Source organism: Drosophila yakuba, chromosome 3R (assembly GCF_016746365.2).
Source record: "Drosophila yakuba strain Tai18E2 chromosome 3R, Prin_Dyak_Tai18E2_2.1, whole genome shotgun sequence".
Taxonomy (NCBI): Eukaryota; Metazoa; Arthropoda; class Insecta; order Diptera; family Drosophilidae; genus Drosophila; species Drosophila yakuba.
In genome coordinates this window covers 30,348,115-30,367,475 of record NC_052530.2, presented here as the reverse complement: position 1 = coordinate 30,367,475, position 19,361 = coordinate 30,348,115, and the positions used below count along the sequence as shown (strand labels likewise).

Below are 19,361 nucleotides of genomic sequence, written 5' to 3'. Positions count from 1 at the left end.
TACCGTATCGAGATAAGGGTGGTCATCCAGCTCGAGGAGCTACTTAAGAAGGGCGTCCAAGATCCGATCTCCACGAGTGTGCTGGCAGCATCCAGAACCTAAGCACCGAGAAGTTTCCGGTTCGGTCTACCCCATTTCGCGATTCCAAGGATGACTAGCAGTGCTAGCGAATTGGCCAGCACAGTGGCCACTGCCACGGCTGCTGCCATGGAGGACCTCCGCTTCAGCTTGACGGATTACATAGTCTTCGTCCTGATGCTGAGCGCCTCGGCAGGAATTGGAGTTTACTTCGGATTCTTCTCGAAGGCCAAGAACACCACCGAGGAGTACCTGCAGGGTGGAAAGAAGATGCCAACGCTCCCTGTAGCCATTTCCCTTGTCTCGAGGTGAGTGTCCCGCACGCTTTTTCCCATAAATTTCCATGTCGTCACGCGTCGTAGTACCAGTACCAGAAGGCACACCAGACACACCACGGGCCATAAAGATAGCATCGCTGTATCGGGCCTCCTTCCTCTAATCCATTTATTCTATTCTCGTACGTCTATCCGTATATCTTATCCAAATGCGCATGCCAGTTATTACGGCCATAAAGCTTAGATGAATTGCACTAATACCGCGAATCTTGTGAAATAGATCCACTTAGGTTCGAGCCCCCTTTTTCCGGGAGCCGTTACCAGTGGGCTCTAAATTAATTTTAGAATGGTAGAATGGATTGCTATTTGAAGTGACCTTAGGAAGGGATATATCTACTTATATCTACTACTAACTTCTCGATCCTTTTCAGTCAGCTGTCTGGAGTTGCCATGATGTCGGTTCCGGCGGAGACTTACTCCTTCGGATTCAATATGATCTTCGTGGTTTGGGCCATGGTCTTGGCGGTGCCCACCCTTATATATATCATTGTGCCCGTTTTCTACGATAACAATGTCTCCAACTGCTACGAGGTAGGTGAAGATATTCCAAACTTTTCTTTAACTGCAAACCTTTTTAAAGTGTGTGGTTTTCAAGTCCTTCTTGTTCTTTTGGTTACAATTCATTTCATACTTCATAAACAATCTCGATTTAACTTTCTTCCACAGTATCTAGAGATGCGATTCAGCAAGCGCACACGACAACTGGTGACGGTTACCTTCGTCCTCAACCAATTCCTGATGCTTCCCGTGTACATGTTTGTGCCTTCGCTGGCCTTTTCCCAAGGTATAATGGAAATAGATTTTAATCGCAGGCGCGTCAGTGGTTGAATTAAAATTCATTTTCATTTGCAGTCACCGGATACAACATTCACCTGATCAACACTGTGGTCTCATCCGTCTGCGTTTTCTACACGATGCTCGGCGGGATCAAGGCGGTTGTCTGGACAGATGTGGTTCAGGGAGGCGTCATGTTGCTCTCGGTCATTCTGGTGGCCATTTTGGGTACCTCGAACTCAGGAGGCTTAGCCAGTGTTTTGGAAAACGCCACTGAGGGTGGCCGTTTTAACTATGAGTAAGTAAATGGGTGGCCTAACATTCCATTAGGAATTGCTTAATTTCGTGTGTGATTCCTTTAGTTTTGGTATCGATCCCCGCCTGCGCGCCACCTTCTTTAGTGGAATGGCCAGCGGACTTCTGATGTGGACAAGCAAGCTTGGCATGGATCAGAGCTGCGTGCAGAGGATTGTGTCGATGCCCTCTTATGGCCACGCCAAGAGGTGCCTTCTTATGGCTGGCTTTGGTTTCATACTTATCATGTCCTTCACCTGCTTCATCGGCATCATCATGTTTGCCTACTACTACGGATGCGATCCCATTCAGGCTGGGGTGAGATTTCTGATCCGTTGCTGTAAATGAATTCCCATTTAATATTCCCTTCGTTCAGCTGGTCAGCAAACCCGACAAGTTGATGCCGTTCTTCATCCAGGACATAATGGGGCACATAATGGGCATGCCTGGCATCTTCATCTCCTGCGTTTTCAGTGCCTCGCTGAGTTCCCTTTCCGCCAGTCTCAATTCCTTTGCCGGAGTGGTTTACTTCGACTACATCAAGCCGCGCATCAATCACACTGAAGCCAAAGCCAATGCAACTATGAAAGTGGTGATCATGGTTATGGGAGCGTACTGCATCGTGGGCGGCTTCGTCGTGCAGAACTTCAACTCCATTATCCAGACAATGTGGACGATAACCGGCATCAATATGGGCGCTGTCGTGGGAGTGTTCTGCCTGGGCATGTTTGTGCCGCGTTGCAATGCCAAGGTGGCGGTGAGTGGGATCGCCTTTAGCTGTGTGGTGATGCTGTGGATCATCATCAATGGCCAGATGAACTTCAAGGCTGGACTGATTAGGTACGATACCTTGCCCAATGGCCTGGACAAGTGTGAGGCCCACGGTTTCGAGCTGATCTTGAATGCTATGTAAGTAGTGTAGTGAAAATCTGTAGTGTGAATCTGAATATTAACTTTTTGTAACCATATTCACCAGAAACAATAATGCCACCAGCGTAGCCACTACTGCGATTCCCTCGCTGGAAGCTCCCAAGGAGCTTACAACCGCATTCGGCAGCAATCGCGACTTTTCCATCTACGACACATCCTTTTACTGGTACAAGGTGATGGGTGCTATTCTAGTCTTCGCGTGGGCCATTCCCATGAGCTATGTGTGGCCCTTGGACAAGGATGAAAAGCAGAACCCCAAGCTCTACTCACCATTCGTCCGAAACTTGTTGAACAAGCCAAGTCCAGTTTTGGAGCTGGAAGAGTTGCCTCTGAAGACGCCACTTTCCGAGGAGCAAATCAAGGAAAAGGAAAACGGCAGCATAGCAGAAGCTTAGTATTACCACATCTGTACATTTGCATTAGAATTTTTAAGGATGAATAAGAACTGGTGTAATACACCATCATATCAGTGGATCATATAATCAAAGGCTTACAGCTCTAATGAGATTGCCTTCATATTTAGCTAACGAATATTTCCAAAATAAAATGACATGTTATTTACATATTCTGTGAAACCATTTGTGGGCTGGAATTAAACTGTAACTAATCAAAAAAAATATTTAAGAAGAACTAAACTTCTCCAAAAGCAAAACAAATATATTTGCATACAACAAGACAATATCAATACCATTTTGAGAAGGGGCAAACAAGTTTCATTTCTCTTGTATATATTTAAGATTTATTTACAAAAGAATATTCAAATGAAGAATGCCTTATACAGAAGATATGCTACATACAAAAACGGTCTGACTGATCATTTCAGTTGCAACGGCTTCCAAAACTAATTTACGCTCTTGCTGTGTTTATATATTATTTATCATTAGTATTACTATTAGAATTTGTGTTTCTCTTTTTTCATTGAAAAAGTTTTCTCTTTACTCTAGCCTGTATTTACGAATTAAGTTAGAAGAGATCGCCCAAGGAAGCGACCTTTACCTAACACAATAGTTTCCAATGAGCTCATTCGTAGTCACCGATTGCAAGTCGGCTCTTTTAAAAAACGTAAATGCTTCATATGAAACGGGCTTGAAATACTTAAAAAAAATTTCCAAAAAGGGTGAAAGTATGCATAGACGTATCTTAAAGCCGCAGTCCATTTGTATTGCGTTACAATAGTAAAAATATGTCCGCGATCCGTTTGCTTATTTGTTGAGTGTTGTCCAATTGGTTTTATAATTAAGGATATTAATGTCTTACAATTTAAAAACATCTATTTTACATACATTTCCGTTAATGTATAATTTGTTTGATTCCAATTTGATTAATTATCCACATACATATTATATTAAGATGCATTTTACAATCTGTCTGTGCAATTCCGGGAAGTGGGTGGGAGGGTTTTGGGGACTGGTACTACTGCCTAATTATTTTTGTTGTCTGTCCAGCTGACGCACACACTGCAGCATTGAAAGTCCAGCATCGATTGCAGCCTATGGCGTCCCTCGCGTCAACCAAATACTGGAGGACGCGAAACTATCATGAAAGTGAAGGGATTTCTGAGTACGAAATCAAGTGATCAATTAAAAAAGAAAATCGTAGCTTTGTTTGGGGAAACTCTTAAATGTTTGCATGTAGTTGGCGACATCAGACCAACTCGGCGGGCGAGCTGAAGATGCTTTTGTACACATCCGCAACGCATTAAAGTTGTTGATTGTCCATCGGTGGGATTTGTCTAGTTACACACTTTTGGCGCAGCATTCTCGGCCACCTCGGCGGAACTGTTGACGATCTTGGGCTCACCTTGGAAAGAAACTTGTCATTAGTTGGGTCCATGATTAAAAATACTTTTCTAACTCACCATTAATATTAATTTCGGCCTTCTTGACCTCGCTGATCTCCAGTGGTTCCTTTGCAGGACTGTCGGCAGTCTTGACCACGGTTGCATCGGCTTCCGAGGGCTTGCTGACATCATTGGAGGCGGGGGCGGCAGAAACCTCAACTGAAACAGGCGCGGCACTCTCGTCCGTATTGCTCACGGCCTCCTTGGCTTCCGCAGAGTCCACAGCCTTGCTGGGCTCTTCGCTGTCGGCGGTTTCCTTGGGCTCTGTCACCACTGTGGTGCTGGTTTCCGTAACCTCTTCCGCAGACTCCACAGTGCTTTCTGCTTCCTTGGGCTCGGCAACAGGCACTTCTGGAACTGTTTCTTTGACCTCTGTGGCCTCTTCCACCACATCACTGCTAGACTCTGTTGCCTTTGCGTCTGCTTCTGTTTCTGGAGCGGCGGAAAGTTTCTCGGTGGATGGTGTGTCTACTTGTGCGGTGTCGGAACTGCCCTTCGAACTCGCGTCCACTTCCATTGGTTCTGGTGTGGGTTCCTTGGCTGGCTCACTTTGCTCCTTGGACTCCACAACTTCTGCTGCACTTTCCTCTGACTTCTGTTCGGATTCCTTTTCTTCGGCTGATACCTTTTCTTTATCTGCGGAAGGTGTGCTTTCGACGGCCGTCTCATCTTCGTCCACATCCATAACAGAAGCAGGTTCTTCAGGTGCAGCGGCAGTGTCTGTAGAGGCTCCATTTTCCGAGGTTTTCCCGCTTGACTTCAATGGCTCTTCGACTTTTGGCACCTCTTCGGTTGAATTCTTGGGGTCTTCTGATGCTGGTTTGACTTCATCAACATGGTTCGGCTTCTCCTCCGCCACTGCAGGCAGATTCTCCACTCCATCCGGTTGGTCCTCGACCTCGGCTGGACTGGCGTCTTTCTCTTTAGGCTCAACTACATCTTCCTTCGCCTCCTCCGGCGCCTCTTCCTCGGTTGCCTTCTCCTGCTTCTTGACCTCTTTCTTGTCCTTCTTGGCAGCTCCCTAAAAGAAGCTTGTTCGTTAGCTTGCAATGATAATAAGACCAGATAATTTGCTTACCTTTCCTTTGACCGGTGTTTGTACCTTCTCCAGCTCTTGCTCGGGCTCATCACCGCCAACGTCTAGCTTACGTGCTCCGCGTCCCTTTGCCGCGCTGGCCTTGGTGGCCGAGGCCGGAGATGTGCGCGCCTTTTTGCTGGGAGGCGGCGTCACTGTCTCGGAGGCTCGCGTCGGCGTTCCTCGAGTGCTAGACCGCGTCCGCCGCCCGCCCGCCAGCTCCAGGCTGCCACCCATCGTTCGCACAAGCTCCTCGCTTTCCTGCTGCGCCCGCTCAATGAACGAGCGGCGTTTGGGAGTGCGTTTCTGCAATAGAGAAAAGATCGGTTTCGGTTATATTTTAGTATAGTATATATTTTTAGAAGTTTTTGATTTCCCGCCAAAACTCAAAACTTGAGGGAATAAAGTTGCCATTTCATGCCTAGTCTTTATAATATACCTGATAATCCATAATTCTGTAGTTAATATATTTTAGTCAAAAGTGCAATGCATAAAAACCAAAACATGTGCAAAACGGCTTCTGTTTATGCGAATGCACGATGCTTTGCTAGTGACTCCAAAATGCAATTATAGGGAAAGGGTATCGTTCAGTTCACGTATTTAAACTCTTATCGGCAGTATTTTAATATTTTAATCCCAGTGCGCACTGTACTATTGTTGACATGGCCAAGTGACCGCAACAGTTGCACCCGCACAGTCCCGCTTGCAGCTGAGTTCACAGTACAGACCCCAAACTAACCCACCACACTAATAGCTGTCGATCGGGGGAGTTGAGCTAGTCATCGATATGTACATATGTACGTTGAATATCTATTAGTATAGTCGCCGCTAAAAAATGGAACCGAATCTAGAGCGCAACGTTGCGCATACATACACATACGCAACACCGCGGAGCGGATGCAAGTGTTCGTGCCGCTGTGTATGACAAAGTACAGCAAACAACAAAAAGTCGAAAAGGGAACAAGCAAAAATAAAAACAAACGAGACGCGGCGGCAGCGGCAAAACGTGAGCCCGAAAGGGAATCGCCGATTGCCTCTGCTTCTCTCGTCATCTCATCGTCTCTTCTTCTTCGGCGAGTAGCTACACACGTATACACACACGCACACATGCTGCTGGCTTCAATAGCAGGGGAGGGGGAGTTGGAAAGTGGACAGGAAAAAGCGAAAAGCGCGCGCACACGAGGGTAGACGTTGAAAAAAGAAACGTAAATAGAAAACGAACACATCGCACAAAGGGAAATGGTGAAAATGCACCACATCCGAGTGCCCATATACACACACAGTTATTTTGGAAAAATACCGCAGATAATTCGGGCAAAGCAAAGCAGAACCCATGCTGGTGTGCGTTATCGCCGTGCTATGTTAATTGTCGCTAAATATGTGTATGTGCGGCTACTTACGGGAGTCTTCTTCTCGTCACCCGTTGCCGCCTCCACAACTTCCACCGCCTCCGGCTTTTGGGCCACAGTTGCCTCCGACATGGTTCAGGTTCAGATTAAAAGCTGAGCGGTACTGATGGTTTCGCAATTCCTATATGTTTCCAAAACTTTGAAACGGTGGCGAGGTTTACTCCACTTCCACTCTCGCAGGCGCACACAATTACAGGTAACTCAACTCGACACACACGCCACGCTTCGCATACCGTGAACGCGCAACTTTCAGAAATGCCGATTTTGCGGGAACTTTGCACCGTGAAGATCCGTTTTTTTGGTAACCGATGCTGCGCAAGGACTGAGTCAGTACTTTCGTATACTTTCTGTGCATAAAACGTTCGCTTTTCCACTTTTTACTGACTTTTAGTATCGCGCTCGCACGGAGTAAACGTAACTAAACTGCTTCTTGCTAGTGATGCACAATTTGTAATTGATGGGAGTTGGCAGCGCCGTTCTATCGATTCTTAATTAATCGATTACACTGATATATCGATTACCTGGCGATAGTCGGAATATTGTTTTGGTATTTTCAAGTACTGAGTATATGGGCACACTGCTACACCGCACGCGGCCTTTCGTAGATATTTTTATTTATAAATCCACACCGCATTAAAATGGTTTCGCAGCAGCAAATCGAGGCCATTGGAGGCGTCCTGAACAACAAGGACCGCCCGCTTAAGGAGCGCTTTCGAGCTCTCTTCACGCTGAAGAACATCGGCGGAGGCACGGCCATCGAGGCGATCAGCAAAGCCTTCGACGATGATTCCGCCCTACTCAAACATGAGCTGGCCTACTGCTTGGGTCAGATGCAGGATGCCCAGGCGCTGGACATCCTCACCAAGGTGCTGAAGGACACTGCCCAGGAGCCGATGGTGCGCCACGAGGCTGCGGAGGCCATGGGAGCCATCGGGCACCCAGATGTGCTGCCAATTCTGGAGGAGTACAAACAAGATCCAGTGGTGGAGGTGGCCGAAACGTGTGCCATTGCTCTGGACCGCGTCCGCTGGCTGCAGAGTGGCCAAAAGGTCGATGACAGCAACCCCTACGCCTCCGTTGATCCCTCACCACCAACTGCCGGCGACAAGAGCGTCACCGAGCTGAAGACCATTTATCTGGATGCCCAGCAGACCCTGTTCGATCGGTATAGGGCCATGTTCAGCCTGCGGAACCTGCGCACCGAAGAGAGCGTTTTGGCCATTGCCGAGGGACTAAAGGACTCATCCGCCCTCTTCCGCCACGAGGTGGCCTTCGTCCTGGGCCAGCTGCAGGAACCCTGCAGCATTCCCTTCCTTCAAGAGAATCTGGAGGATCGCCTGGAAAACGAAATGGTGCGTCACGAGTGTGCCGAGGCCCTCGGCGCCATCGCCACGGATGATTGCATTCAGATCTTAAACCGCTACGCTGAGGACGACAAGCGTGTGGTCAAGGAAAGCTGCGTCATCGCCCTGGACATGTGCGAGTACGAGAACAGTCCGGAGTTCCAGTACGCCGACGGCCTGGCCAAACTAGACGCCACCAAGTGAATTGCGCCCGACATTTGCATCTACCAGCTGTATATATTATTTGTAAACTTGTATTGTTTTATCACTACTGTGATTACATGGACCTAATCTTATCGAGTCGTTAAACGTGACTTCCCTGTTGTTTTTGATTAACCTGCTGGAGGGATGATTCAACTGATGGGACTGGTGATGCTGATGGGTGCCTAGTATTCCGGGGATTTCATCATCTATAATGGGAAACTTGTCAGTCTTTTGTTTTTAAATGTTTTTGGCAATTTGAAGTTAAACTACCTATTTCATCATTAATTGAGTTTATATTATTGTAGCCTTAAAATATTTGCACAAGACGACAGTCCCACTAAAACAGTTATAAATAAAAAATATATAAATTAAAGAATTAGTTGATCTAAAATTGATTCTAAAAATCCCCGGAAAAATGAAAGCTTTAGAACGCGGCTGCTCAGTGTGACCACTTAACGATTGCCCACAAATTCACTTGGCCGGCATTTCGTATTCGGGATTTTTTTGCAACGGCGAACACATGAAGCTCCTGATGCTCGGCACGATTTTGGCATTCTTTTCTGTAATCTCGGCGACAATGGCGGCTAACAAGGAGAGGACTTTCATCATGGTCAAGCCCGATGGCGTCCAGCGCGGACTCGTCGGCAAGATCATCGAGCGCTTCGAGCAGAAGGGCTTCAAGCTGGTCGCCCTGAAGTTCACCTGGGTAAGTGGCTAATTCGATTAGAAAGCAATCAATAGATATATGCACGTACATACGTGGGAAGGGAAAGGGTTGCCCCACGCGGGGTTGCCATCGGACCTAACCTCAAAGGCTGGGTGCAGGCGTCATCATCGCAATGACATGTGTCTAGAGGTCAGAACTGCAATTAACTGATAACGAACCGTTTTGTAACCAGGCCTCCAAGGAGCTGCTGGAGAAGCACTACGCCGATCTGTCCGCCCGCCCCTTCTTCCCCGGACTCGTCAACTACATGAACTCCGGCCCCGTGGTCCCCATGGTGTGGGAGGGTCTGAATGTGGTCAAGACCGGTCGCCAGATGCTCGGCGCCACCAACCCCGCCGACTCCCTGCCCGGCACCATCCGCGGTGACTTCTGCATCCAGGTCGGACGCAACATCATCCACGGCTCCGATGCCGTCGAGTCTGCCGAGAAGGAGATCGCCCTGTGGTTCAACGAGAAGGAGCTGGTCACCTGGACCCCGGCCGCCAAGGACTGGATCTACGAATAGGCGGCTGCTGCAATTGCTTGCCCTTATCTAAGCTGAATACAGATTGATTCTTCTAAAGAAATAAAATTCCACGATAATTAGTAGATAATCTTGCTTTTTTATGTGGGATGTGGGGTTTGGTATGCTTTTCACGGTCTCCATAAGGTAGTAAAAGTCAAAGTGTTCTAAGTGGTACATCGGTAGGTCGCCCACTGAGCTGTTGGCTTTGTTGGTGGCAGCACCCATCCTCTGGGTATACAGGAGCCCCTGCCGCAGTAGCTTATGTAAGAATCCCATGTGGAGCTGCAAGAATCATCTAAGTTAAGATATGCTTCTGGATAATGTGTTTCCCTAGTCCTACCGAATTTCAAGAAATTTCCCCTTATTCACTTTAGTCGCTGGCATAGATGGGCCGAAGAACACAGCCTTCCATTGAGATTCGAGTGAAGCCACCTTCTTGGACTCCTTGACATTGCCAGCTTGAGTCTCCTCTTGGACTCTTCGCCAAACACGACGCATGTGGGTTAGTTTTTGGCTAAGGGCAGCTTTGTCTCCCCCACGAGATTCGCATAGTTTCTCCAGAAGGTCGAAGGTCTCCAAAATAGAGGCTGCATCCCGTTGCTTGCGCAGGGATATGTGTTCCGCCTGTTTCAGTGCGGGATTCCGGGGCGGTTCTATTGAGTACTTCTGTTCTGTGGGCTCAGATTTGATGGATGCAAGTTTCACCCGCCGTTTGCTTCGTCTGTCTAAGCGTCGCCGGCGTTTTCTTTGTTTTTGTTCGTCAACTACTTGTTGGGCCGGCACTTGATCAAGTTCATCCAGCAGGGTTGCCGTGCTCCGCTGCAGTTCCTCCGCCAGGTGCTCATCGAAATTGCGCCCTGACCCGCTGCTCTGTTGCTCCAGTTGCCCCAAACTCCCTATAACTAGCTGAATATTGGCTTTAATTTCACTCAATCTATGCTTTTTATGCGGCGGTGTCATTTTATTTTGGTTTTTTGTGTCTGTGTTGGTAAACGTCTGAAAGCGCAGATTGGGGGTGGTTTTAAAATATCTGAATATAAATTATTTTTATTTAGTGAAATACGACATTTTAAGTTAATTAAAAGAAGGCTGGTGGCGGTAGCGATTCTTTGTAATAAATATACAAAAAATATAATGTTATTTATTTTAAATCAAAACCAGAGAGGAGAGTATTAGCTTAATAATAATAATAGGGATCCGAGCCGCACTGCAGCTCAGAACTTAAAGATGGAATTGCCTTCAGGAATTTGCAATAATGCTGACATTAAGGGGCAGTAAATGAGGTGTTGGGGTAGTCTTAGGCCTCCAGTTCAGCTTTGGCTGCTTTGAGGATCTCCGCTGCCTTCGAATACGCCTCTGTCTCCTGGAGGTCCTGCTCATCGGCGAGGTACTTCTCCAGAACCTCATACTCCTTTTGCAGTCTGTGAAAGGAACGTCACATTAGACTTTCGAAGAGTGAAATTGAAGTACGCATTTGTACATACCTTCTCTTGGAGTCAGGGACCATCATGATGCATTCCTGGATGACCTCCTCCTGCTTGCGCAGTACGTGGTCGTCCGCTCCGTCGCCCCTGAGCTTCTCCATCCTGGCCTGCTCGGTCACCACTTCCTTGGCGTAGCAGTACTTCTCCCTGGTCAACCGCCTGACCACTCCGGACTTAATTACCAGCTGCCGGATGCGAGGGTCTGTCATTTTTGTGCGGTCTCCGCTGCGTTCTACTAGGAACTGAAGTTAGTAGAGCTCGACGAGGAGTTCCTGGCCTGAATCACAGTTAATTCGACTAAACTTTGAACAGCCGGCTGAGATTCGGTGTGGTTAGCAACGCTTTCTTTGTTGTTTTTGTACGGAGCGCGCAGTGAGTCAGAGCCAGGGTTGTCACCCCTGCTTCATCGGCGGAACCAGTTAAATGAACCACTCCGAACCGCCAAATTTGAATTTTATCTTAAGATTGATGCATTTTATGAAGCAATGGCTATTATTTCCGCTTTTAAATTAAAAGATGTGCGTGTGTGGAATTTACGGTTAAGCTTCCTTTATTTTTCTCATCATTTAAAAGATCTTGTATCAAGCAACATGTTCTGTATCCAAGAATTGTTCTGGTGTCGGTTACAATTGTTTTCGATTTGTATAAATTCAGAGTGTGAGATTAACGTGTATAATATGCAGGTTATTATGGGCAATGAAATGACATGTGGTTAACGTATATTATGTAGTATGCAAATGCAAATGCAAATGAGGCTCGATGAAACATTTAGAATGTTTTCAAAACCGCATGATTATGTGTGTAATGTTGATTTCTTTTTTGTAATACTTCTTAAGCATTTGTCTTTTGGTTTCAAGAGAAAATTTTGAATTCATTGCGAATGTAGTCTTTTTGGTTCAGGGGATCTTTGGGAGCGTGGTTTTTGGACGTGGTTTACAACTAAATTCGGAAATTACATATTTTAATAGATTTTAAATCGAATGCCTCCGACTTGACTTATCAAAAGTATAAAAAGTGTTTAAAATCCATTCGAAACAGGTGGATGCGACCGGATGTATGGCTGCTAATCAAATGTAAGGTTAGTTGTAGAGATGAGTATATATCGAAGGGGCAGGCTACAGCAGTGCTCCGGAGGTCCCTATCCACTCTACGGAGTGGTCAGTGGTTGGTTTCCTGCGAAAGGACTTGCGGTGACGATACATGTTCAGATAGCTGCAGTAGACCACCACCACGGCGAAGGCGACCAAAACAGATCCGGCCAGCTGGAAGGACTCCTCCTTCGCATCCTCGCTGCAGCTGATGCCTCTCTCCTCGCTAATCGTACGTGTGGTTATTATATAGGGTATAATCTGCTCGATTTCGGCTAATATCTGCCTCTGCCTGCAGCTAGTAATAGTAGTAATTGGTGTCTCGGTTGCCATGGAGCTAAGGTGTGATTTTGATCGTCGAGTGGGTATTATAATTTTGAGATGTGTATTGTTGTTGTGTGTTGTTGCTGTTGCTCTAGCCGTCTGTTCTTGTTGCTGTTGGGTTCGAGTGATGACGTTGTTCTGCTGGCACCCTAGTTATTTCTTCTTCTGTGCCTTCTCAGCGGCTTTTGTCACCTTGCCCGAGGTCGTCTCTTTAAAGTTGACCGACTTGATGACGCCCACGGCCACGGTCTGCCTCATATCGCGCACAGCGAACCGTCCCAGCGGTGGGAACTCCTGGAAGCTCTCTACGCACAGCGGCTTGCTGGGCACCAGCACAATGATGGCCGCATCCCCGGACTTGATAGCCTTCGGCTCCGTCTCGGTGGTCTTGCCCGTACGACGGTCGCACTTCTCCTTGATCTCGGAAAACTTGCAGGCAATGTGCGCCGTGTGGCAATCCAAAACGGGAGTGTAGCCATTGGCAATCTGACCCGGATGGTTGAGCACAATCACCTATGGGCGGAAAAGCAAGCAGAGATGAGTCCACCTATTAGAGATTTTCAATGTTCTTTACTCTACCTGAGCGGTAAAATCGGCTGCTCCCCTAGGAGGATTGTTCTTGGAATCGCCGGCCACGTAGCCACGACGGAGCTCCTTCACAGACACGTTCTTGACGTTGAAGCCGACGTTGTCGCCGGGCATCGCCTCGGTGAGAGCCTCGTGGTGCATCTCCACCGACTTTACTTCGGTGACCAGGTTGACCGGCGCAAAGTTGACGACCATGCCTGAAACGAAACCGGAAACGAAGCGACCGAGCTGAGTTACATATCCGTACGTTATGCATGGACTTTTGGTTGGGGGTGGGTGCATACAGCATACAGAGAGAGAAACGTGAATCGAAGGGTATCGGGGTATTTTACATATATTATTATATTTTTATAAGCACAAAACCAGAACCAAAAGTTTAAAGGTTTATAGGTTTTTTTAATTGAATGGCCTTTCACTTTCCTTTTGGAAATGGAATTTCTTTGGAGGGGGAATCAAATATTTCCCCAAGTGCAGGAGGTGGAGGGTCTCGCTCTCGACGAAGACGTTCGCTCAATAATGCATACATGCGCAAGACTTCGTCGCGAGCTTCGCTTGGAGGCGGTGGGAGTTGGAGTCGCAGCCCACTGTCGACCCAAATTCCACAGAATACATGTGTGAAATACCCGAAGAGAAAGGAGTGCCTACACCCCCCATTATCAACCCGAAAGACAAGGAAGTTGAGCTTTACCTGGCTTGAGGAGACCAGTCTCCACACGACCCACTGGTACGGTTCCGATGCCTCCGATCTTGTAGACATCCTGGAGGGGCAGACGCAGCGGCTTGTCGGTGGGACGCTGGGGTGGCAGGATCGCGTCCAGCGCGTCGATCAAGCACTTGCCTTCTGCCTTGCCTTCCTTGCGCTCCACGGACCATCCCTTGAACCAGGGCATCTTCTCGGAGGGCTCCAGCATATTGTCGCCGTGCCATCCGGAGATGGGGACGAAGGCCACCGAGGCCGGATTGTAGCCAATCTTCTTGATGTACGAGGACACCTCCTTCTTGATCTCCTCGTAGCGGGCCTCGCTGTACGGCGGCTCAGTGGAGTCCATCTTGTTGACGCCCACAATGAGCTGCTTCACGCCCAGCGTAAAGGCCAAAAGGGCGTGCTCGCGGGTCTGCCCGTTCTTGGAGATCCCGGCCTCGAACTCACCAGTTCCGGCGGCGACTATCAGCACCGCACAATCGGCCTGAGAGGTACCGGTAATCATGTTCTTGATGAAATCCCTATGACCAGGGGCATCGATAATGGTCACATAGTACTTGGACGTCTCGAACTTCCACAGGGCAATGTCGATGGTGATGCCGCGCTCCCGCTCCGCCTTCAGCTTGTCCAGCACCCAAGCATACTTGAACGAGCCCTTTCCCATTTCCTGGGCCTCCTTCTCGAACTTCTCGATCGTACGCTTGTCGATGCCGCCGCATTTGTAGATCAGGTGGCCGGTGGTCGTCGACTTGCCGGAGTCCACATGGCCAATGACCACAATGTTAATATGGATCTTCTCCTTGCCCATCCTTTCAGATTAAGCTATCGTTTAGAGCTGCCGGGAGAAAGAGGGATGCAGAAAGAAAATGGATGAGCAAAGTGGGTGGTTTCCGGTCGCAGGGAGGCAGCATGCCAATGTGGGTCTGAACTTAATGGGTGGTGCAGACGAGTGACGTCTGTATGCTGTGGGTCGTGTCATCGTGGTGTAGACACCAAAAGCACAGTTCACACAGACATGCACAAATGTACACCAGGGGAAAAACAGAGAACTTTTGTTCATTGGAAATGCGAGTTTTAAGCATTTAAAGAATAAAACAAAAAAACAAATTAATTAAAATTGACTGTTATTCTGAATAAAACGAAAATGATTCTATGTATTTTTGGACTTCTTTTAAAGTGTACGTCACAGGAACAACTTTTTTTGTACCATTAAGAATTACACCCATTTCCCAGCTTTTCTTGAGCCCACAAATGTCTGCAGCATTTCCGGCAAGCCCTTAGAAAAAACTCACCTGTTTTCACGGGACTTTCTTGAGCTGCTTATTACTGGGCAACGCAGTGCTATCAAAAACTGACCACAAATCCACTGGACGCAATATCCTGGAATTATAAGGAAAACGTTGAGATGACAATGACAGTTTATGACTTCAATACGGAGTTTCCGTACTCTGCAGCCGGACCACGACCAATCCAAGTGTCTGTTGGTTAAAGACTGCCGTGTATATCCCTCTGCCGAAGTGCACCGGGCGAAAAATCGATACCGAGCCCCAGACAGAAACGAACTTGGAGCCGAAGTGTGCGTACTGGGGAAATGCACTCTCCTCGGCTGGAGAGGATTAGGCCGAAGAGAATACCTCGCTAGAAAGCCGGGAAGTGCGACAAACATTGCGGCAGTCCAAGGCGAAAATGTGCCGGCCGGCTTCTTGAGTGGGAAAACCAATGGAAATCACACACAAAACGATTTCATTCAAGCCAAATGTCGAAATGGCGAAATTTGGCAGCTTTCGCAGGACGGTGAAATAGAAATTCAACGGGAAATGGCCAAAAGCATCGGCATTCGGCGGCGGTCGTGCGGCGAAAATTGCGCGATTCCAAAGGGTGAAAAACTGCAGACGGAGACGGAGAGTGGGAGCGAAAGGGACGGCGAACGGGCGCAGTGCACTTGCTGCTCAGGCGGAGAGGGGAAGGAAAGAGACGGCGAGAACTGCAGGGCGTTGTGATTTATTTTCTACCCTAGTGACAGTTTCACTTGCCGATTTTCCTGCATGTTATTTTTAAATCTCTGTATTTGCATCGAAGTGCAAATTGCAAGAAAGCAAAGGGGGCGGAAGGGAGGCATATGCAAAAATACTTCGACAGAGATGCAGGGCAGGGAAATAATCTGCCCACCATGTGTCATGCCGCAGATTTCGTTTTCTGCATGCGAATTCCAATAGAAACTCGGGAATAAACGACGTGGGAACGGGAATCCGAAACATGAACAATCCAGGCGAAATCGAACGCGCACACACATGCAGCCGGCCGCCATGTTGGAATTCGAAAGTCTATGCGACTTTATTAATTTACTTGCATTTTGAGGTCGCTGGAAACCCAATTTCCAATTCTAATCGATTTACGCAGCCCGGACACCGTTATTCCCAAGCGGCTATTATGCAAAAAGAATGAGGAAACCGGCCGGCAGCGCAAATCACTTACACTCTCTCTCTCACTTTTCGGAAAACTTTCTTTTGGTCCGGAAAATCGAGTAAAAATCCGGCTAGTTACGGAAGGTGGGGAAATCGGGGGATTACCCATTTCACTTTTGCAAAACCAATCAATGACTATTAATATTGCCAATTTTCGAATTTTTACGGGAGCTCTGCGTGCACTTACCTCGAAATCACAAAACGGAAAGACCGAAAAAGCGAACGATGCTGAGCTGAACGGCACTGAACTGATTCCGACCTAGAGATGGCACAGGATTCACTGTGTGGAAAGGGCTTTTGTGAGTTCTATTGCATTATAAGGATAATTGGACGCACTGGCGGCGTTGCATTACTTTTACCTCCTTAAACGGAGAGCCTATTGCAAATAACTTAAAATTTATTGAAACTTTTGTACTTATTTAAGGGCTGCCAGTAAAATTATGCACTCACCTCTAATTGCAATTGACATTTTGCACACTATTCGCATGTGCGTTGAAATGAGACCGCAAGCTCTTTCCTCTCACCCTGTCGTACGACAGAGTTAAGTTCGACAGCAATGAATTCGAAAAATACCGTTACTTCGACTTTATAATTATCGGTAATGTTTCGGAGTGTAACTATTTTACTTTCTCAAGAAAAAGGACACAATCACACGATGCGTTCGTCTTTACTTGCCTATTTTATTGTATTTAAAGAATTATAGTAAGTCTAAACATTACAAGTAATAGCATTAGAACCCCAAAACTATTATAATGTGCATTGGCTAGGAGCCATTATTTCCATTCACTATCCGACTCGTATTCCTCCCAGTCCGGTTTCACGCCCACGGGCAGCTTCTTCTGCTCCAGGTAAACGTTGAACTGCTCCGGAATCGACATAAATCTACGAATCTTCAAGCGAAACTGCCGCCACGTCAATTGGCCAAAGTTTTTCCGATCGGCAACCATCGCTTTGTAGTTAAACTTATGCTTGTTAAGGAAGTAGGACAGTTCCTTGACCACGCCCTTGGGCAATCTAAACAAATACAAAACCTGTAATTTGACGGTTGGCTATTGCAGAAGCATTCGTTTACCTGAATTCTGGGTCGGCACGCTCGCTAGCAAGTTGTTCTAGTTCCTGTACCACGTATCCTCGTTTTGGACCCTCTTCCACGACTGGTTTCTTGAGACCAAGTGCACGACGCTCATCCTCGTCCAGCTCCTCCTCCAGAAACCCATTCACAACTCGAGCCGCCAGGAGACGATCCTTCTTGTAGCTGGGAATCGCTATGGCCTTGTTGACGTCCTGGGCCAATCCCATTTCACTGAAGTTGGTGCCAACACGCTGGTCCTCCATCCACATCTTCTTCATTCTGGGGCTAATAAGATCATAATAAGGAAGTAAGTAAACTTATTATTGACTTAATTGTTCGTAAGCACACAAAGGTCCAACTTACTCCTTAATTTTTCCAGTGGAACTCCGGGTTTTATTCATCGTCTTGCGGTTTACGTTGTAGCGGTAACGCTTGCGAGCATGATTCTTGCGGATCTTCATTGTTGTGAGGTTTAGTTAATGAAATCGAACGATGTTTAATTCAAAACAATTTTAAAACCGCACGTGTTGCAGCTGTTAGGAGTGACCGTGGTACGTAAAATACCAAAACCCAAATTCCAGTATTTCACTACCAGCACAGCTAAAGATGGCATACCGGCAAGACAAATTGTTTCGATAACGATTCCCACGACGTTATCTACAATTGTAGATTTTGTTTATATCCGCGGAAAACAATATATAATTTTACTACCATGCGCGATGAGATTTTGGACCCCAATAACCTGGTGAAGAACCGGGAGATACTCTATCGCCTAATGATCAGCCAGCTGATGTACGACGGGCTGGAGAAGTTCGCCATGGAGCTGTCCATGCTGGTGAAGGCGGACCAGTGCGCTCCGAGTGAACGCCTGCTGCACGTAATGATTGCAGGAATGCAGACGCTGAGCGACAAGGTCAAGACGCCCTCGGATGATGTGTTGCCCGGCATAGACTTGGAGTTCGAGCCGGAGGCTTCGGCTTTGGCCCCGGAACCACATTCCTACGAAACCGCGTACGTGACCTCGCACAAACAGGCCTGTCGCGCCGGCGCCTTCAGCTGCGATGGTTCGCTGGTGGCCACCGGGAGTGTGGATGCCAGCATCAAGATTCTGGACGTGGAGCGGATGCTGGCCAAGTCTGCGCCCGAAGACATCGAACCGGGCAGGGAGCAACAAGGCCATCCAGTGATTCGCACGCTCTATGACCACACTGATGAAGTGTCCTATCTGGAGTTCCACCCCAAGGAGCACATCCTGGCCTCCGCCTCCCGCGATGGCACTGTCAAATTGTTTGACATTGCCAAGCCCTCGGTAAAGAAGGCCCACAAGGTGTTTACCGACTGCGAGCCGGTGCTGTGCCTGTCTTTTCACCCTACTGGTGACTACGTAGCCATCGGAACGGAACACAACGTCTTACGGGTCTACGATGTGGCCACCACCCAATGCTTTGTGAGCGCCATTCCCTCGCAGCAGCACAAGGCTGGAGTCACTTGCGTGAAATATTCGCCCACGGGAAAACTCTACGCCACCGGCAGTTATGATGGTGACATAAAAATATGGGATGGGATCAGCGGTCGGTGCATCAACACGATTGCCGAGGCGCATGGCGGAGCGGCAATTTGCTCACTAGAGTTTACCAGAAACGGGAAGGTAAGGAATGATTATGGGTAGTGGCTGGCAAGATTTTCACCTATTCTTTTCAGTACCTCTTATCTTCCGGTATGGATTCCCTGGTTTATCTGTGGGAGTTGTGCACCAGTCGTCCTATTCAGACGTACACGGGTGCTGGAACCACCGGCAAGCAGGAGCACCAGACGGAGGCTGTTTTCAACCACACGGAGGACTACGTGCTGTTTCCCGATGAGGCCACCACCTCGCTTTGCTCGTGGAACTCACGTAACGGATGCCGTCTAACCCTCAACTCGCTTGGACACAATGGACCTGTGCGCTACATCACGCACTCGCCCAACGCTCCTGCTTTCCTCACCTGCTCCGACGACTTTCGCGCACGTTTCTGGTACCGAAGGGCCAATAATCAGTAAACGGATAAAGCTTCATAAATCGAATAAACTTTTAAGGAATAAAATGTATTTTCAGTATTCAATTATTGCGAGGCTTTCGGGGT

At 47.8% G+C, this 19,361-nt stretch overlaps 9 protein-coding genes across 11 annotated transcripts; 4 read left to right on the top strand and 5 right to left on the bottom strand.

Annotated features, from left to right (window-relative positions):
• Positions 1 to 73: 73 nt before the first annotated feature.
• On the top strand, positions 74 to 2,972 carry LOC6539043 (sodium-coupled monocarboxylate transporter 2). The gene is made up of 7 exons (XM_002099509.4): positions 74 to 386; positions 785 to 944; positions 1,080 to 1,197; positions 1,266 to 1,485; positions 1,550 to 1,799; positions 1,858 to 2,390; positions 2,458 to 2,972. Exons 1-7 carry the CDS (start codon positions 151 to 153, stop codon positions 2,804 to 2,806), a joined length of 1,866 nt encoding a protein of 621 aa, XP_002099545.1. The 5' UTR covers positions 74 to 150; the 3' UTR covers positions 2,807 to 2,972.
• A 641-nt stretch (positions 2,973 to 3,613) lies between these two features.
• Positions 3,614 to 7,185, bottom strand: LOC6539042 (neurofilament heavy polypeptide). Of its 2 annotated transcripts, none has more exons than XM_002099508.4 (4): positions 6,727 to 7,185; positions 5,330 to 5,632; positions 4,270 to 5,272; positions 3,614 to 4,211 (listed from the first exon to the last, which is right to left on the bottom strand). In XM_002099508.4, exons 1-4 carry the CDS (start codon positions 6,805 to 6,807, stop codon positions 4,144 to 4,146), a joined length of 1,455 nt encoding a protein of 484 aa, XP_002099544.1. In that variant the 5' UTR covers positions 6,808 to 7,185; the 3' UTR covers positions 3,614 to 4,143. The 2 variants fall into 2 exon arrangements, with proteins under 2 accessions (XP_002099544.1, XP_039231846.1); XM_039375912.2 differs by lacking the exon at positions 6,727 to 7,185 and adding an exon at positions 5,766 to 5,792.
• Positions 7,186 to 7,283: 98 nt separating this feature from the next.
• On the top strand, positions 7,284 to 8,392 carry LOC6539041 (deoxyhypusine hydroxylase). The gene has a single exon (XM_002099507.4). The coding sequence runs from the start codon at positions 7,374 to 7,376 to the stop codon at positions 8,280 to 8,282; it is 909 nt and encodes a 302-aa protein (XP_002099543.1). The 5' UTR covers positions 7,284 to 7,373; the 3' UTR covers positions 8,283 to 8,392.
• Positions 8,393 to 8,787: 395 nt separating this feature from the next.
• LOC6539040 (nucleoside diphosphate kinase) lies at positions 8,788 to 9,597 on the top strand. The gene is made up of 2 exons (XM_002099506.3): positions 8,788 to 8,988; positions 9,182 to 9,597. Exons 1-2 carry the CDS (start codon positions 8,803 to 8,805, stop codon positions 9,512 to 9,514), a joined length of 519 nt encoding a protein of 172 aa, XP_002099542.1. The 5' UTR covers positions 8,788 to 8,802; the 3' UTR covers positions 9,515 to 9,597.
• Positions 9,592 to 10,474, bottom strand: LOC6539039. Its single transcript, XM_002099505.4, has 2 exons — positions 9,855 to 10,474; positions 9,592 to 9,796 (listed from the first exon to the last, which is right to left on the bottom strand). The coding sequence occupies exons 1-2, from the start codon at positions 10,472 to 10,474 to the stop codon at positions 9,679 to 9,681; spliced, it is 738 nt and encodes a 245-aa protein (XP_002099541.1). The 3' UTR covers positions 9,592 to 9,678.
• A 133-nt stretch (positions 10,475 to 10,607) lies between these two features.
• LOC6539038 (tubulin-specific chaperone A) lies at positions 10,608 to 11,360 on the bottom strand. Its single transcript, XM_002099504.4, has 2 exons — positions 10,999 to 11,360; positions 10,608 to 10,935 (listed from the first exon to the last, which is right to left on the bottom strand). The coding sequence occupies exons 1-2, from the start codon at positions 11,205 to 11,207 to the stop codon at positions 10,812 to 10,814; spliced, it is 333 nt and encodes a 110-aa protein (XP_002099540.1). The 5' UTR covers positions 11,208 to 11,360; the 3' UTR covers positions 10,608 to 10,811.
• A 163-nt stretch (positions 11,361 to 11,523) lies between these two features.
• LOC6539036 (elongation factor 1-alpha 2) lies at positions 11,524 to 16,387 on the bottom strand. 2 transcript variants are annotated; one of them, XM_015193692.3, is made up of 5 exons: positions 16,354 to 16,387; positions 14,994 to 15,081; positions 13,687 to 14,536; positions 12,990 to 13,195; positions 11,524 to 12,923 (listed from the first exon to the last, which is right to left on the bottom strand). In XM_015193692.3, exons 3-5 carry the CDS (start codon positions 14,507 to 14,509, stop codon positions 12,564 to 12,566), a joined length of 1,389 nt encoding a protein of 462 aa, XP_015049178.1. In that variant the 5' UTR covers positions 14,510 to 14,536; positions 14,994 to 15,081; positions 16,354 to 16,387; the 3' UTR covers positions 11,524 to 12,563. The 2 variants fall into 2 exon arrangements, with proteins under 2 accessions (XP_015049178.1, XP_002099538.1); XM_002099502.4 differs by lacking the exon at positions 16,354 to 16,387 and adding an exon at positions 15,149 to 15,206.
• A 435-nt stretch (positions 16,388 to 16,822) lies between these two features.
• LOC6539035 (nucleolar protein 16) lies at positions 16,823 to 17,794 on the bottom strand. The gene is made up of 3 exons (XM_002099501.3): positions 17,602 to 17,794; positions 17,239 to 17,523; positions 16,823 to 17,180 (listed from the first exon to the last, which is right to left on the bottom strand). The coding sequence occupies exons 1-3, from the start codon at positions 17,697 to 17,699 to the stop codon at positions 16,940 to 16,942; spliced, it is 624 nt and encodes a 207-aa protein (XP_002099537.1). The 5' UTR covers positions 17,700 to 17,794; the 3' UTR covers positions 16,823 to 16,939.
• Positions 17,795 to 17,865: 71 nt separating this feature from the next.
• Positions 17,866 to 19,326, top strand: LOC6539034 (cleavage stimulation factor subunit 1). The gene is made up of 2 exons (XM_002099500.4): positions 17,866 to 18,886; positions 18,940 to 19,326. Exons 1-2 carry the CDS (start codon positions 17,951 to 17,953, stop codon positions 19,276 to 19,278), a joined length of 1,275 nt encoding a protein of 424 aa, XP_002099536.1. The 5' UTR covers positions 17,866 to 17,950; the 3' UTR covers positions 19,279 to 19,326.
• The last annotated feature ends 35 nt before the right edge of the window (positions 19,327 to 19,361 follow it).

Excerpts from the sequence above, each read along its gene's own strand:
- LOC6539043 (XM_002099509.4), top strand. The coding sequence starts at position 151 with ATGACTAGCAGTGCTAGCGAATTGGCCAGCACAGTGGCCACTGCCACG. Across the intron at positions 387-784 it reads GCCATTTCCCTTGTCTCGAG|TCAGCTGTCTGGAGTTGCCA; the intron begins GTGAGTGTCCCG and ends GATCCTTTTCAG. Across the intron at positions 1,800-1,857 it reads GCGATCCCATTCAGGCTGGG|CTGGTCAGCAAACCCGACAA; the intron begins GTGAGATTTCTG and ends CCCTTCGTTCAG.
- LOC6539042 (XM_002099508.4), bottom strand. The coding sequence starts at position 6,807 with ATGTCGGAGGCAACTGTGGCCCAAAAGCCGGAGGCGGTGGAAGTTGTG. Across the intron at positions 5,633-6,726 it reads GTGACGAGAAGAAGACTCCC|AAACGCACTCCCAAACGCCG; the intron begins GTAAGTAGCCGC and ends TCTCTATTGCAG. Across the intron at positions 5,273-5,329 it reads AAACACCGGTCAAAGGAAAG|GGAGCTGCCAAGAAGGACAA; the intron begins GTAAGCAAATTA and ends AGCTTCTTTTAG.
- LOC6539041 (XM_002099507.4), top strand. The coding sequence starts at position 7,374 with ATGGTTTCGCAGCAGCAAATCGAGGCCATTGGAGGCGTCCTGAACAAC.
- LOC6539040 (XM_002099506.3), top strand. The coding sequence starts at position 8,803 with ATGAAGCTCCTGATGCTCGGCACGATTTTGGCATTCTTTTCTGTAATC. Across the intron at positions 8,989-9,181 it reads TCGCCCTGAAGTTCACCTGG|GCCTCCAAGGAGCTGCTGGA; the intron begins GTAAGTGGCTAA and ends TTTTGTAACCAG.
- LOC6539039 (XM_002099505.4), bottom strand. The coding sequence starts at position 10,474 with ATGACACCGCCGCATAAAAAGCATAGATTGAGTGAAATTAAAGCCAAT. Across the intron at positions 9,797-9,854 it reads GGGAAATTTCTTGAAATTCG|CTCCACATGGGATTCTTACA; the intron begins GTAGGACTAGGG and ends TGATTCTTGCAG.
- LOC6539038 (XM_002099504.4), bottom strand. The coding sequence starts at position 11,207 with ATGACAGACCCTCGCATCCGGCAGCTGGTAATTAAGTCCGGAGTGGTC. Across the intron at positions 10,936-10,998 it reads GTCCCTGACTCCAAGAGAAG|ACTGCAAAAGGAGTATGAGG; the intron begins GTATGTACAAAT and ends TTCCTTTCACAG.
- LOC6539036 (XM_015193692.3), bottom strand. The coding sequence starts at position 14,509 with ATGGGCAAGGAGAAGATCCATATTAACATTGTGGTCATTGGCCATGTG. Across the intron at positions 13,196-13,686 it reads GACTGGTCTCCTCAAGCCAG|GCATGGTCGTCAACTTTGCG; the intron begins GTAAAGCTCAAC and ends GTTTCGTTTCAG. Across the intron at positions 12,924-12,989 it reads CAGCCGATTTTACCGCTCAG|GTGATTGTGCTCAACCATCC; the intron begins GTAGAGTAAAGA and ends TTCCGCCCATAG.
- LOC6539035 (XM_002099501.3), bottom strand. The coding sequence starts at position 17,699 with ATGAAGATCCGCAAGAATCATGCTCGCAAGCGTTACCGCTACAACGTA. Across the intron at positions 17,524-17,601 it reads TCCACTGGAAAAATTAAGGA|CCCCAGAATGAAGAAGATGT; the intron begins GTAAGTTGGACC and ends TGATCTTATTAG. Across the intron at positions 17,181-17,238 it reads CGTGCCGACCCAGAATTCAG|ATTGCCCAAGGGCGTGGTCA; the intron begins GTAAACGAATGC and ends GTATTTGTTTAG.
- LOC6539034 (XM_002099500.4), top strand. The coding sequence starts at position 17,951 with ATGCGCGATGAGATTTTGGACCCCAATAACCTGGTGAAGAACCGGGAG. Across the intron at positions 18,887-18,939 it reads AGTTTACCAGAAACGGGAAG|TACCTCTTATCTTCCGGTAT; the intron begins GTAAGGAATGAT and ends TATTCTTTTCAG.